The 14139-nt window shown below is 40.7% G+C and overlaps 1 protein-coding gene across 6 annotated transcripts in view; it reads left to right on the forward strand.

Moving 5' to 3' along the window:
- The window catches only part of ELMO1 (engulfment and cell motility 1), a 538367-nt gene that overhangs the window by 291517 nt on the left and 232711 nt on the right, over nucleotides 1–14139 (forward strand). For all 6 annotated transcript variants that reach the window (XM_058728689.1, XM_058728687.1, XM_058728686.1 and 3 more), the window contains one exon: nucleotides 3939–4047. In XM_058728689.1, the coding sequence (XP_058584672.1) occupies nucleotides 3939–4047 (109 nt within the window). The remainder of the gene's footprint in view (nucleotides 1–3938; nucleotides 4048–14139) is intronic.

Here is a 14139-nt window from a genome sequence, read left to right on the forward strand (position 1 = left end):
ATCATAGACTTCTCTGAATATTTCCGTCGGAATATTGACCCTAAAAAGCACACAGGTAACTTTAAAAATTACTGTCTGCCTTGTCTAAAGAAACCACTCCAGAAGGAGGTTTATTTTTCTTTAGGTGGGTAAATATGATAAGATGGATGGTACATTAAAGAATAAAGAGAAGGGCTTCTCAAAGCTGATTTACATATTGATTACTTAAATTACTCCTTAATTTAGTGCCTGCTAATAAACAGTGCCTTGGAAATGTTTCCGGAACATTTATTGGCTGCAGTAATTCTATCTCCGGTGTATGCAGATCACATCCTCATTAAATATTGATGTGCTCATGAAATGTTAATAGAATGTTAATGTGAAATGCAGGGGAATCTCCTCAGTGGGAGCTGGGACTGGCTGAAAACTACCTGTCTTCTGTCTTTTCTTTATGTTCTGTCTTCTTCTTGCTCTGTTGTTTCCATTAATTCCCCCATCATCAGGAGGTTTGGATTTGCTCCTTAATATATGTATAGTCGTCCCAGATACGACATTTTTAAAAGAGGAAGATTTACTGATTGATGGGAATTTAGTTGTTCTCCCCTCCTGCTTCGCTGAATTGGAATTCCCGGTTAGAACTAGAATGAATTCCTCTAAAAGGAGAAGGGTGATTCAGGATTAAACTAACGAGTCTTTGTGCTCAGCAGATTGTGGAGAAGAGATTGTGAAGAGGGAATGAGCCTTTCAAAGACTCGAGCACCGGTCCTTCCTTGCTTGACTGCAGAAGGGATTTAGTTGGAGTTTACGTTCAGCTTTCTCAGAGAAAAAACAATCAACTCATAACATGTGTTTCCCTAAAGACACTGCAAGGAAGGATTTTTGTCATAAATCTCAAGGACAATAAAGGTTATGCTCATGATGATATTCAGTACATAATTATTTATGTGAGCATATGTTCCAAATGGTTGAAAAGCCTCAGTAAACAGTACGGTTCATCAACTTCTTGGACAATCGTGAGGGGGGTAAAGCGATAATGGCGAAGGCTGTGAGAACTGCTTGTGGCACAACAAATGCAGGAGGAGATTGAAGACACAGACTATGTTGTGACTATGGTTGGGTTTTAAGGCAGTCCTGGCAGGAATCTCCCCAAACAGTTGATTTGTTAGTGGGGTACTGTTGGTGCATATAATAAGAGGCGTATATATGTGTGTTTTGGTGTTTGTGCAGAAAATAATCGGAGCACATTCTTGTTAAAATCCTACTCCTTTGGTTCTAAGCAATGCACCTGATATTGAACTCCCTCACATCACTTTGCTGTTTGGAACCCTGTCCATATCAATAAGATAGCAATTTCACTTACTTTTCTTTCTTCCCCCTTTTCTTCTCTCCTTTCTTCTTCCATCCTTTCAAATATTCTTTCTTTTATCTCACTTTCCTAAAAGCCTTCCCCTCCTTGTCCTCTTCATTCCTTGTCTGCCTCTCCTTACCTTTCTATGATCACATGCCGGGTGTCCCATGCACACTCAGTCTGAGCTGCCCTAATCTCTGCCAGGGATGCTGCCCAGGCCCCCCTTTCTTTCTTACTCCCTCTTATCCCTTCTCTGCACTCAGATCTTTTCCAAACAAATCAGACCATGTCACTCGTCTGCCTAAACCTTGTGATTAGCATCTCAGGATCTTGGAGTGACACCCCACCCAGCCCTGGGGCAGAGGTCTTGGCTCACCTCTATGCTCCCCAGGTTTGTTTTCCCCCTCTCCAGCTCCTGGAACCCCAAATGCTTCTTTGGGCAAGCCCAGACCCCTCCACATTATAGACCAGGCAGTCTGCTGGCCTGTCCCAAGCACATCCTACTCATCTACTCAGGGGCACTGTCCTTGATACCTACACCTGGGATATTCTTCCTCCCAGACCTCGACTTGGCAAACTCTTTCTCATCCCCAATTCCCAGCAGTCACTCAGTTATCTAAACTCTCCTCTGCAGGCCTTCCCCATTGCTCTTTAACACCTCAACCAGTTATTTTTTTTTTTTTTCCCATAACACTTGTGATAAACTAATTACCTATTGTTTTTATCTGTCTTCCTCAATTAGAATGAATGTTCAATAAGGTCGGAGCCCTGGTCTATCTTGTTCTCTACTTTGCGGGGCTTCTTCCTAGTCGATAATTACCATTATTGATTGAATGAATAAAACACTATTTCTGCCACTGAAGATTTTGTAGCCTAAGGGGTAAAACAACACAGGTCGGTGCACAGCGTTGATGTAGACTGGGAGACACCCACCTACTCAGGATGTCGTGTAGCTCTTGAGGAGGTACCAGGCAACTATATCTGAGATGGCTCCAGAGATGGATAAAGTGGTTATTCCTTTTGTTGACACATGAATTTGAAGTTTAGTGACTTTGAAATAGAGTTTTCTTGCTTTGTTTTTACTTTTGTCCAATCCCTGTATACATACTCCCTTAATTATGGTAGGAACATTTCAAAGTATCTTAAGGATAGAGGAGAATTATTAGACCAACCAAAGAGTTTTCAGAGGAAGTTTTGAGCAAATAAACTGTAAGGACAGGGAATCAGCTTTTCTGCAGGAGCAAAGGTTCCCAGGGCTCTCCTATGGCCTTTCCTCTCTGCTTTCCTTTGCATTTGTGTTTGCTTTTCTTTAAAAAAAATTTTTGTAACATTTATTTATTTTTTGAGATACAGAGTCGGGGAGGGGCAGAGAGAGAGGGAGACACAGACTCTGAAGCAGGCTCCAGGCTCTGAGCTGTCAGCACAGAGTCTGATGCAGGGCTTGAACCCACAAATTGCGAGATCATGACCTGAGCCGAAGTCAGATGCCTAACCGACTGAGCTGCCCAGGTGCCACCCCGCCGCCAAATTTTTTTTATTACAGGTTCGCATTCAGGTAGCTCCTGTGCTCACATACCTTGTGGACTGTCAGCACAGTTGGGCCAGTTTTTTTCCCCTTTTGTATGATAAGTCTCAGGGACAAGCTCTGGTTGGTTCCTTTTGTGTCACATGTCCCTTAGGCATGCTTCAGTCAACTAATATGGGGGGTGAGATCCTGTAAGAACATGAGAACCTCTGTGGGCAGATATGGGGAGTTAAAGGGTGCCTGGGTGGCTCGGTTGGTTAAGTATTAGACTTTGGCTCAGGTCATGACCTCATGTCTCATGGGTTCGAGTCCTGTGTCAGGCTCTCTGTTATCAACACAGAGCCTACTTTGGATCCTTTGTTCCCCTCTCTCTGGCCCCTCCCACTGGTGTTTCTCTCTCTCTCTCTCTCTCTCTCTCTCTCTCTCTCTCTCTCAAAATAAATAAATAAACTTAAAAATTTTTTTAAAAATAATAAAATGTAGGAGTTGAAGGCCCAGAAGAGCTGCTATTCACCAGGAAAGGGAAGACTGAGGGGAGAGAGCATGGTCTTACCACTTCAGTAAAAGGTCTTTCTTGTCCTGTTTTGAAAACCTCTCCATCCATAGGCACTTCTGTGTAAGTGGAAACCAGCAAGCAAAATCTGCTCTGACAGGGTGGAAAGTTTTAGGAGATTTGGAAACCATGTGAGTTTTAGGCACTATATACTGAGTATATGCTTAGAGTACAATTGTGTTTTGGCCCCAACCCTTTGTTTGGCAATCTGGGGTGGATCTGTTTCTGTTACCACAGAGCCAACATTATTTTTCAGTTTTTTTTTTTAATGTTTATTTTTTATTTTTGAGAGAGAGATAGACCAAGAGTGCAAACAGGGGAGGGGCAGAGACAGAGGGAGACACAGAATCTGAAGCAGGCTCTAGGCTCTGAGCCTCAGCATAGAGCCCAACACGGGGCTCATACTCGCAAACCTGAACTGAAGTTGGATGCTTACTCAACTGAGCCACCCAGGCGCCCCATCTTAGAGCCAACATTTCAACATTTTCTACAAATTGGCTTCCCTTACTTACCTGTTCCCTTTCCATTTGCAGATTGTGCTTGAGAACAGTAGCCGGGAGGATAAGCATGAATGTCCCTTTGGCCGCAGCAGCATAGAGCTGACCAAGATGCTGTGTGAGATCTTGAAAGTGGGCGAGCTGCGTAAGTAACACTTGTTTCCCACATGCGCATGATGCTTGGCAGGGACCCCACTTCCAGGGTTGTGCCTGGACCTACGCAAAGAATTCCCAAGGTGCTGCCAGCAGTGCATGGGCATCCCTGTGGACCCAGCATTCTTTGGCTCAGGCTTCCAGTGCATGTATTTCTGCACGTCTGTCTTGGAAATACACATTATTGTTATCTACAAGTAGAAAAATTTGCAGGTATGATGACTGAATTTCAAATGTTATTGAATGAGTATATATTAAAATAGTCCTGCATTTAGTAATCTGTTAAGGAAAAAGATCTATGGATTTCCTTTTTAAAATTCTGGTTTTTAACCTACCAGTAGATTATTTTGTTTTCTTTCTTTTGAAACAATTTTTCTCTGTAAAGAAAAATTGAACACTTTAATAAAATCCTCTTCTCCCAATATCTCACTTGTTTAGAATACTTTCTCTAAGAGAGAAGGAATTATAGAAGAAAATGGGTAGCTGATCATGACAAATGTGGTCAGAGATATGCTCATTGCTTTTTTTCTTATTTATATTACAAAATTTAGGAGAGGACACCCAGAAAAAGCAGGTATGATAATTTTCCTGCCTTTTGCTCACTGGTGTAATTTGGGTTTAACCTGTTAAGATGAGTCTGATTTAACCTGGCTTGCAGTCATTGTCAACATTTAGCCTCCTTAAAGTGGCTGAGTTTCATTCCCTCCAATATCTCTAGAGCTGACACACATATAAATCTTCCCTTGTAGGCTTAATAACATGGGCGCCAGAGAAGACTGTTTATACCAGAGGAATGTTGGATGTTTGGTATTTGTTGTGAAAGCATAAATATTCAGTTACCTGCTTGAGAGTTTAAAATAATGGTCTGAGATGATTAATGGAAAGGAATCCAATGATTAAATTGGAAAGGAGGTTATGCTTTATTTACATTGTAAAAACCGACTATAGGTACTATTCAGGTAAACTAGAAAATTGAGAGCTTAGGGAGGAAAAATGAGGAATTTAAGTCTGTTCGACCAAGCACAGCAAATATTGTCATCCTCCAGTGTGAGTGGATGGGGGAAAGAGGCTGAAATTGACATGAAACTGCCATGAAAGTTCTTTACTTATGAGCCCATACTAGGTCATCTGTGCATTAGAAGAGTAGTAGCCTGACTGAGAGATTTCTGTGTCACTCTGCTCAGGTTCACTGTTCACCAAGGTTAACATTTCAGTTTACCTGGATCCTTTTTTTGTTTTAAAGTTTATTTATTTATTTTCAGAGCGGGGAGGGGCAGAGAGAGAGGGAGAGACAATCCCAAGCAGGTTCGTGCTGTCAGCACAGAGCCTGATGTAGGACTAGCACTCAAGAAACGCGAGATCACAACCTGAGCCAAAACCAAGAGTCGGATGCTTAACCAACTGAGCCACCCAGGCGCCCCTATTTACCTGGATCCTTGACCCGAGTTATCCTTCCTACTCTCCATCAGACTAACTTGTTGAGATTTATGTCTGCTGCCTAGCTTACTGTTTATTCAGTTGAAGGATTAAAGTCCTGAGTCAAGCAGATCCTACTGAATTCCTCATCCTGACAGCGGTAACTGTTTCATGTTTATCGCAGTTTTATGGGGGGCACTGCAGGAAGTCACTTGCTAAGAAGCATTGCAAGACCCGCTAAGATTTTCAGAAACTGGACAACAGTCATGCTCTGTCTCATTGGTGCTTGCTTTGTCTAGGTTATCACCCCACATTGCCCCTTTCCCTATGGCCTGCTTTGGCCAGTTCTCACCTTCATGGCAGTAGAAAGTGTATAGAGTGTATTCTTCTGTGCTTCACTACTATATCCAGCCTCTGCTCTTCTTCTTTGACAACTGACCCATATCTATCATGCTAAAAGTTGACACAGAACAGAGATACAGAGGAGCAGAGGGAGGGAGGATGCTGGGAGTGAAGGGGAGCTGGGTTCTGTCTCTGCCACTTAGGATCCTCATGGCCTTGGGTAATGTCCTCACAAACTTCACCATGCTCTTACACCTCCACATTTTCCCCAGAAATAGATTGGTAGTATTTGGGGTGATGATTTGAGTAGTTGTGTTCATTTTGGCCTGGGCACAGAGAGGTACACTGGGAATAGAGCGTATTCAGCCTAGGGAGACCAAGTTGGAAAAGATGGCCAAGTTCTAGACTGCATGTGGGCAAATATGGATCTGATTTGGACTTTCATCCATGTCAGTGTGACTCTATTTGGTGGGCAGCAGTGGGGGACCATGGTGGCAGGAGTCTGAGCAGACGGTTCTGCTCAGGTGAGTGTCGTGCTCTGTGCTTTGCGGTGGGGGTGGAGCCAGGGGTAGAGACACAGACTAGGGACTGACCTCTGGCTGGTGCAGGGCAGCTCTGCAAGACTTTTGAGGACCTGACATCAAGCCAGGAACTAGGACAGAACTCCATTCCTAGGGACTGAGATAAAGAGTGGGGATGAAGGTAAATACCTTGAGGATCCCTGGGGGTGTTCCAGGTGCTGCTCTTGCACTGTACATTATTCCATATCTCACCTTCTGCTGCAGAGAAGGTTCCAGCCTTCTGCAATGACTCATTTAGTACCTTGTCTGGCCCATCTCTGCAGCGAAGTTGGACTAGGTTACCTAGGGCCTGGTATACCAATGGCAAGCTCCTTTCATCCAAGATGACAGATGCATTTATTCATCTGTTTAATCAAAATCTATTGATTACTTACAATGTGCCAAGAACTGTGATTGAACACTGCAGATACAAAGGTGAGCCACTTATGATCCCTGTCCTCCAGAAGCTTGTGCTTGAGAAATTCTTGGGACTGATATCTTCTATTCTTAGTTATAAATGATTGCATATTTATTTTAAATGCCCATTGTCTATTCTAAAGTAGAATTTTTCCAATGTTCTGATAGTTTGAGGTTTTAGGTTGGCCTATTGCTTGCCCTGCAAAGGTCGTTCTGGATGTTTTGCAAGGCTTATGGAGGACTCCACATTTCTAAAGTCTCCATGCCCAAATGAGATGTTTTCTGCTCATAAAATATTAAAGGATTCCTACATTCTGATTGAGTGCTAGACATCAAATGATGAAACACCCTTTGGTAAGAGGAAAATTGCTTTTTAATGGATTGCCTTTTGCCCATTGCCATAGTAAATAAGTTGCTAATATGGAAAACAAATCTGAGTGCACCCTGATGTTGAGGGAAATATCTGTTTTTCTTCTGGGGAAAATTAGTTTCACATACAAATCCATCTTCCTTTGGTTTCAATGTGTCTGCTTTTCTCTGTTTCTAAGTTCATGGTTCTTCTCATATTTGTGTTAATAATTGATCTGGAAGATCATGGTTGTACTAGATCTATAAGCAAGTGCAGAGATCAAAGAAGTTCCACTTAAAAATCTAACTGATTGAGAAAAAAGACATGTACAAGAGTAGAAAGATTCAATTTTCTACAAACGCTTTGTTTTTTGATTTAACTACGGTCTTTGACGAAATCCACTTCTGAAATACTGGTTATATTTTGATGTCCAAAGCAAACATGCTAATATTCAATTAAATTGGTGATACCAAGTATTTATGCAGTTTTTTAAGATTGCTTTTTAAAAAGCACTATGTTTCTGCTTCCCAATTATTAACATTGCAAGAGGTGAATGTTTAATAGTGTGGTATAAAAACCAATATCTGATCATTTATATGCTTAAAGCACTTTATCAGGGTTATTTAGTTGAAGCCCCATAACACCCCCAGTAGTTAATCAAGATCAATAGCATCTATGTTTATTAATGAAGAGAAGACATAGACTCACTGCGTATTGTCTGGGGTCACTGGGCTCAAATCAGTGCTCAGGAAGCCCAAAGAATAGTACAGAAAGAAGCAGAAAAGTAGAATGGTTGCATTTTGGCATCTGGATGACCCATCTTTGAATTACAGCTCTGCTACTAATTGCACGCCTTGGACATGTTTCTTCCTCTGTTCTGAGCTTCAGATTCCTTATCTAAAATAAAGCAATACCTGCTGCACACAGTTAGTTGTTGGGAAGATTAAATAAAATAATGGGCGCTGCTTTAGTTGCAAGGTAGGTGATTTTTTTGCAGGTGATAGAATCTCAACTTTCCATAAGCAGACTGCAGGTTAAGTGACAGAAGGAGAATGCTCTGACTTAAGTAATAGCTGGAACCAGAATCTGGAACAATGACTCTTGTTTCTTCACTCTTCACATTCTGTCTAAAATTATTCTTTGTAACCTGCTTGTTCATGAGTCACTTTTGAGAGCAACACACTTGTTTTCCCTTAGTTTCAATCTTAAAAATCACAAAGAAGAATACCAATGGACCCGGAGGTGGCCACAGATCCCCATTGGGCTGGGTTGTATAATTGACAGTTCCAGTTAGAAGAACAGGACTGGAGTAGAGTGAAGAGCAAGTCTTGAGAAGAAGAGGTGTATTTGTGTGTGTGCAGTGGGTAAGGGTGTGGGGAAGTGGGAGGTGGGACGCTAACAGAAGAAGGGAGTCATCTCACAGACAAATACAAAGATATTTGCTATAGATGTGAAGTCCTTAGGCAGATACCTAGCTCTTAACTGGGGCTAAAAAATGGTAACTGTTGTGTTATTATAGCACTGTCCCCCAAAACAGTAAGTTGTTGAGAGATACAAGGAAACCTTGAGTTTTACACAATAGGTTAATTACTTATCTTTGGGATATGTAGCCCCTGATCCAGTTATATTCCAATATCAAGTAGGGCTAGGATATTTCTTTCTGTCTCCCATTCATTCATTCATTCATTCATGATACACAGGGCTTCTTCTCTATACAGGATCTAATCCCTGATGACATGGACATAGAGCACACACTCCATTCTCAAGCAGCCTACATTCTGACTGGGGAGTCCTTCATATAAACAAATAATTAGAAAACACATTGTCATTTAGAACATTACATTTAAGTTACACTAATATCACTAGGAGGCAGTGGTTCGTTCTTTCTGTCCATAGGAAGCTAGACAGGCTAAGGAAGGGAGAATCTTGGGAGGTTTGACACAGAAAAGGAGATACTTGAGTATGTGGAATCACAGAGATGGGAATACCCAGGTAAGCACAGGTGTGTGTATGGTGGGCAGCAGCTGTTAAAAATTCCAGGCAGTGAGATGTAGGTGAAAAGACTTGGAGGGTCGGAGAATTCTAGTTCTATATGGCTAAGGCAGGGCGGGGGGCCTTGAGGGAGCAAGCAAACGGAGGAGATGCTGACGGAAAAAGCAAGAGTTAGATCATAAAGATTTGCCATGCAGAAGAGCTTGGACTTTACCATGTAGGCAGTGAGAACCGATAGAAGGATTTTTAATCAGAAAAAAATGCCCTAGTCCTAGGCATCAGATTCTAGGATTAGATTTTGTCTTCTGGCTGTGACAAGAACTTGTGAGTACAGGGCCAGTATCAGGGACAAGGTAACTTCAGCCCAGCTAGTATAGCAGTGAGGAGGCTTTTCAGCTTCAAGTATTAGAAATCCCAACTCAAAGAAGAACCTGTATTGAGTATCATAATTGCAGAGTTGAGTAAGTCCTAGAGATGGTTAACTGTTCAGTAATCTCATCAAGGACCCAGGTTCTTCTACCTTTTGGTTCTGTCATCCTTGATGTATAAAATTTGTCTTTAGGCAGGTAGCAAAATGGCAGCTGCCATCACATGGTCCAGGGGAAAAGAAGCTGTCTCTTCTAGTGAGTCTCTTTTAGACTTGTGGAAATGTTTCCAAAAGTTCTTCAGCAAACTCTCACCTACCCGAGTCATTGATAAGGGGAACAGGAACAATCATTAGCTGCTCCTGAGACAGGGTATGAAGCCAGCCTTCCTTGAGTATATGACCACAGGATGATAGATAGCTAAAGAAAATAGGGAAAATAGCTACTTGCAACCCTTAATTCTGTCTCTTTACTTTCAAAACTCTCCTCTGCATTTTCCTTACTGCTGCAAAAAACTATAACAAATTGAAGTCAGATTACAGCCCTCTGTCATTTTGCCTTTACTGGGAATTGGGGAATGCATTAGTATTTTTTTTAATGTAGCAATATCAAAGGTTGTGGGAAAATGGTAATTGAGGTTTGATTATAATGTATTTCATTTTTCATCACTAAGATGCTAGGGCTCCACTACCTTACTTTCCTTTCAGCAAATGTATATTTTTCACCTCCTCAATTATGCTTTTGTATGTGGGTTATTCTCAGGTGTATTTTGAAGGGCAGAATGGACACATACATTTGTGATTCAGGTTCTCATATTTCCCTGAAATAGTTTTTCCATCTTCACCTATGTGACCATATATAATTAGATTAAAACTTAATAACTGCTTCTCTGCTTTGAAAAAACAAGAACGAAATGTACATCACATGCTGTGGAAATATTCAGCATCTCCTTACTTTGTCTTTCAGTGACGATATTTATTACAACACACCAGTGGTGCTGAGTGAAGCACCTTGTATAATTCATCACCCAGACACCTCTGCTTTAGCAAGTAAAAATAACACAGATGAGCAATCTGAAGGACTCTTTGGAGTACAGCAGCAATTAGAATAGACACTTAACTCTGGGACATTGGTGTTTTTGCACTTTGAGAAGTACCATCCATCACTTTGATTCTTAGAACATTCTGGCTAAAGAAAACTCAAGAAAAGTAGTTTTTTAACAATTAAGCCTCTTAAGGGCCTTTCTTTAGCCCTCTTAATACTAGCTTATTCCTAAGCTCCCTGGAAAGTTGAAGCTTCTCAGACCTTGACTCTGTCTTGAATCTTCATTTTTCTATTTCTGCTTTCATATGATACCTGCAGCTTAACGTAAAAACAAACAAAAATAAATACACTAAATGTTCAAGGCCTGAGCCCTTTATTTAGAAAGTTTTATCTACTTTTGGCCCAAATTAAAAATGTCAAAGGAGAACGTATAAGAGTCAGTCGAGAGTAGTTGTTTACAATAATTATAGAACTGATCTCAGGATTTGTAATAGCATTATTGCAAGGCAGGAGGATTTAATGTAAGATTCTTGTATTCAGAGATTCTTGTATTCAAGAATCTTGTATAAGATTCTTGATTCAGAATCAGAAGCACGTGGCAATTGGCGCAGCTGATACAAGTAAGGGATTTTGTCAAGATGGTCAGCCATCTTGCTCCTTTGTCTCCCATTTGTAACCTGGGAAAACTCTCATCATCATCATTATCATCACCACCACCACCACTGCCATCATCATCATTCTCATCTCAGAACTAGATGAAGAAATATAGGTTAAAGTGTTTTGCTAAATGTAAAGTGCCAAAAGTTTCACATTTTTTGCTAAATGTGAAATACCCTATTTGTGAAGGAGACAACAACAGAAATATGCAGATTTAGAGACACCGAGGTGTGGCTCCTCCTGTAGCAAAGTCAACTCTGTGCATTTAGTGGCTGCCTTAGAACCTGAAGTTCTGTGGTTACTTGCTGGTGTTTCAGGAGGCAGTACTTGTGGGTACTTCTAAAATCTCAAGGTAGTTCTTACCTCCTTCGGACGAGATTGCTGCGAGAAATTAAACTCGGTAGTTTAAAAGACTATCTCAAGCACATCCCAATTCTAAATGGATGAAAATAACTTATATTCATCATAGGCATTTTTAGGGCTTGCTCTTTTTTGGTTTATTTCTGAGAAGATATGTAGCTGGAAACAATCAGCATCCATTTCTGTTGTCTCTTAGGTTATAGATTGAGGGGTGAGCCTGGTAGGTTTGCCCAACCTCATAATGAAGAGAGACAGACACAGACGTGTTGAAAGAACACAGATGCCCACTGTCTTCCCTCCCACTTTAGAAATACTTGTCTACCAGGCTCATGTACAACATCGGGGTTGAGTGATCATTCTGATTCCTCCTGACTCTCTGCTGGGGAGGGCACCACATTCTCCTGGAAACTCCCATAGCACTTTACTGGTGCCTCTCTGTTATACTTTCTTCTGTTTACTAATACTTTTTTTTCCTTTAATTCCTAAAAATTGAGGTAGTTTATAGTAAAGTATAAAGATAATTTCAAAATAAATAAGTGGTAAAAGCAAAGGCAAGTAAAAATTATAATTAAAATGGATTATGAATGTTTGCAAAGAGCATGTTATAAACGCCTTAGTATTTACTAGTGGTAGACTTTGAATTTGGCTCAAAGATTTGTCTCAGGGAAGCATGAGGAGCTCAGTAATAGAAAACAGATGTGGGACGCCAGGGTGGTTCAGTCGGTTATGCATCCAACTTCTGCTCAGGTCATGATCTCACAGTTTGTGAGTTCGAGCCCCATGTTGGACTCTGTGCTGCCAGCTCGGGGCTCAGAGCCTGCTTCCAGTTCTGTGTCTCCCCCTCTCTCTACTCCTCCCCCACTCATGCTCTCTCTGTCTCTCTCTCTCAAGAATGAATAAACATTAAAAATAATAAAATAAAGAAAACACATGAGTACACATCTCACATGAAGAAGCTCAGTGTGTAAACCCAAATGCTAATTTCAGTTAAGGCTAAAATAGTATTTGATAACATTTAATATCATTTGTTAATGATGATGGAATAGACAACTTCTTAGCGTTATTTTTTTTCTAAGCTCCTGTAAAGCAGCAAGCCAACATATATTTAAAATGGTGATAACAAAACAGCTTTTCCATTAAAAACTGGAACTAAAAGTAGGGTGCTATGGAGTGCTAACATTCACCAGTTATATCTCTCCTTGATCTGGAAGACATAAATAGAGGTATAGTTCATTGATAGAAACAAAGTATTTTAAATTATAGACAATAAAACTATCCAGAAATCCCTGAAGAAGCAAAGAACAAGCTGTTAGAATTCATGTAGCTACATGGTGGGTAACAAAAATTGGTAACAGTTCCATATGTCAGCAGTAATTAGTTAATCATAAAATGGATAAAAAAGGTTCTTTTTAATTGTGGCAATACAAATGTAAACTACCTCAGAATAACACTAACAGAAAATATCTTGGACTTGTGTGACGAAAACTATAAGACTTCACTAAGATATATAAGTTGTAAATTAATAAATAAGCAAAGGTTTTATCCCTGGTAGGAAAACATTAATATTGCAATAAAGATGTGAGCTCCTACAAATCAGCGTAGGCTCACATATCATTCCAATGTACTAACAGAAACTGGGATGAGAACTCTACAAAATGACTGTAGGGTTCATTTGGAAGAATAAGGAGGGAAATTGGTAAGGAAGGACTGATGTTGAATGGACGTAAAAATACATTTCCTTTTGGGGCACCTGAGTGGCTCAGTCGGTTGAACATCTGACTTCAGCTCAGGTTATGATCTCCCAACTCGTCAGTTAAAAAAAAGAAACACATTAGAGTAACAGGATCCCAATAGATGAAAGATGCCATTAGTATGAACAGCACCTTCGCTCCTCATCTGTGAAATCAGTCTAGTATTAAAGTTACTAATCTCACTTCAAAAACGTAAGGTGTAACACGGTCTCTCGCTAGCTCCACACCCTGGACTTGGACCCACAGGCTCTTCTTTATCCGAAGCAATAATCTAATCAGCCTCCTCAGCACTTATCATAAGATTGAGATGTACCAGGCCATGAGCGTAAAGGTCCTAGCATGCTATAAAAGTAGAATAGTAAGTAATGAGCATGAAATGAGAAAGTGTAAGCAGAATGCAGAAAGATGCCAACAGATGGTAAAGTAGAGTAAAGTCGACCCCAAAGAGAAAGGAATTAAAATAACAGCAATCAGGATGTGGGACTGCACTGACATGATGGTGAATTTCTATTCTGTAAGGTTTTTAAAATCAAAACATACAATAGTAAATCAAACACAAATACACACAAAACCGAGAAGCAATGCTCACAGCTTTGGTCTTTAACTCACTTCCTGCAGAGGTGTTTTCCCCTGAGGGAGTCCCCAGAGGTTGAGAGAGTAGCAGAGGACAGACAGGTCGAGATGCCTCTTATAGCCTCTCATCCTTAACCTCAGGCCTTTGGATGGAGAGATTTTCCTGGATGTTGGAATACATAACAGGGTAGATGCCAATGGAGTCTCTCAGCCCTGAGCACTTGAACTTCAGTCAAAAACCACTTGCTGATTTAGGGA

The sequence above is a fragment of the Neofelis nebulosa genome, chromosome 4 (genome assembly GCF_028018385.1).
Source record: "Neofelis nebulosa isolate mNeoNeb1 chromosome 4, mNeoNeb1.pri, whole genome shotgun sequence".
Lineage (NCBI taxonomy): Eukaryota > Metazoa > Chordata > Mammalia > Carnivora > Felidae > Neofelis > Neofelis nebulosa.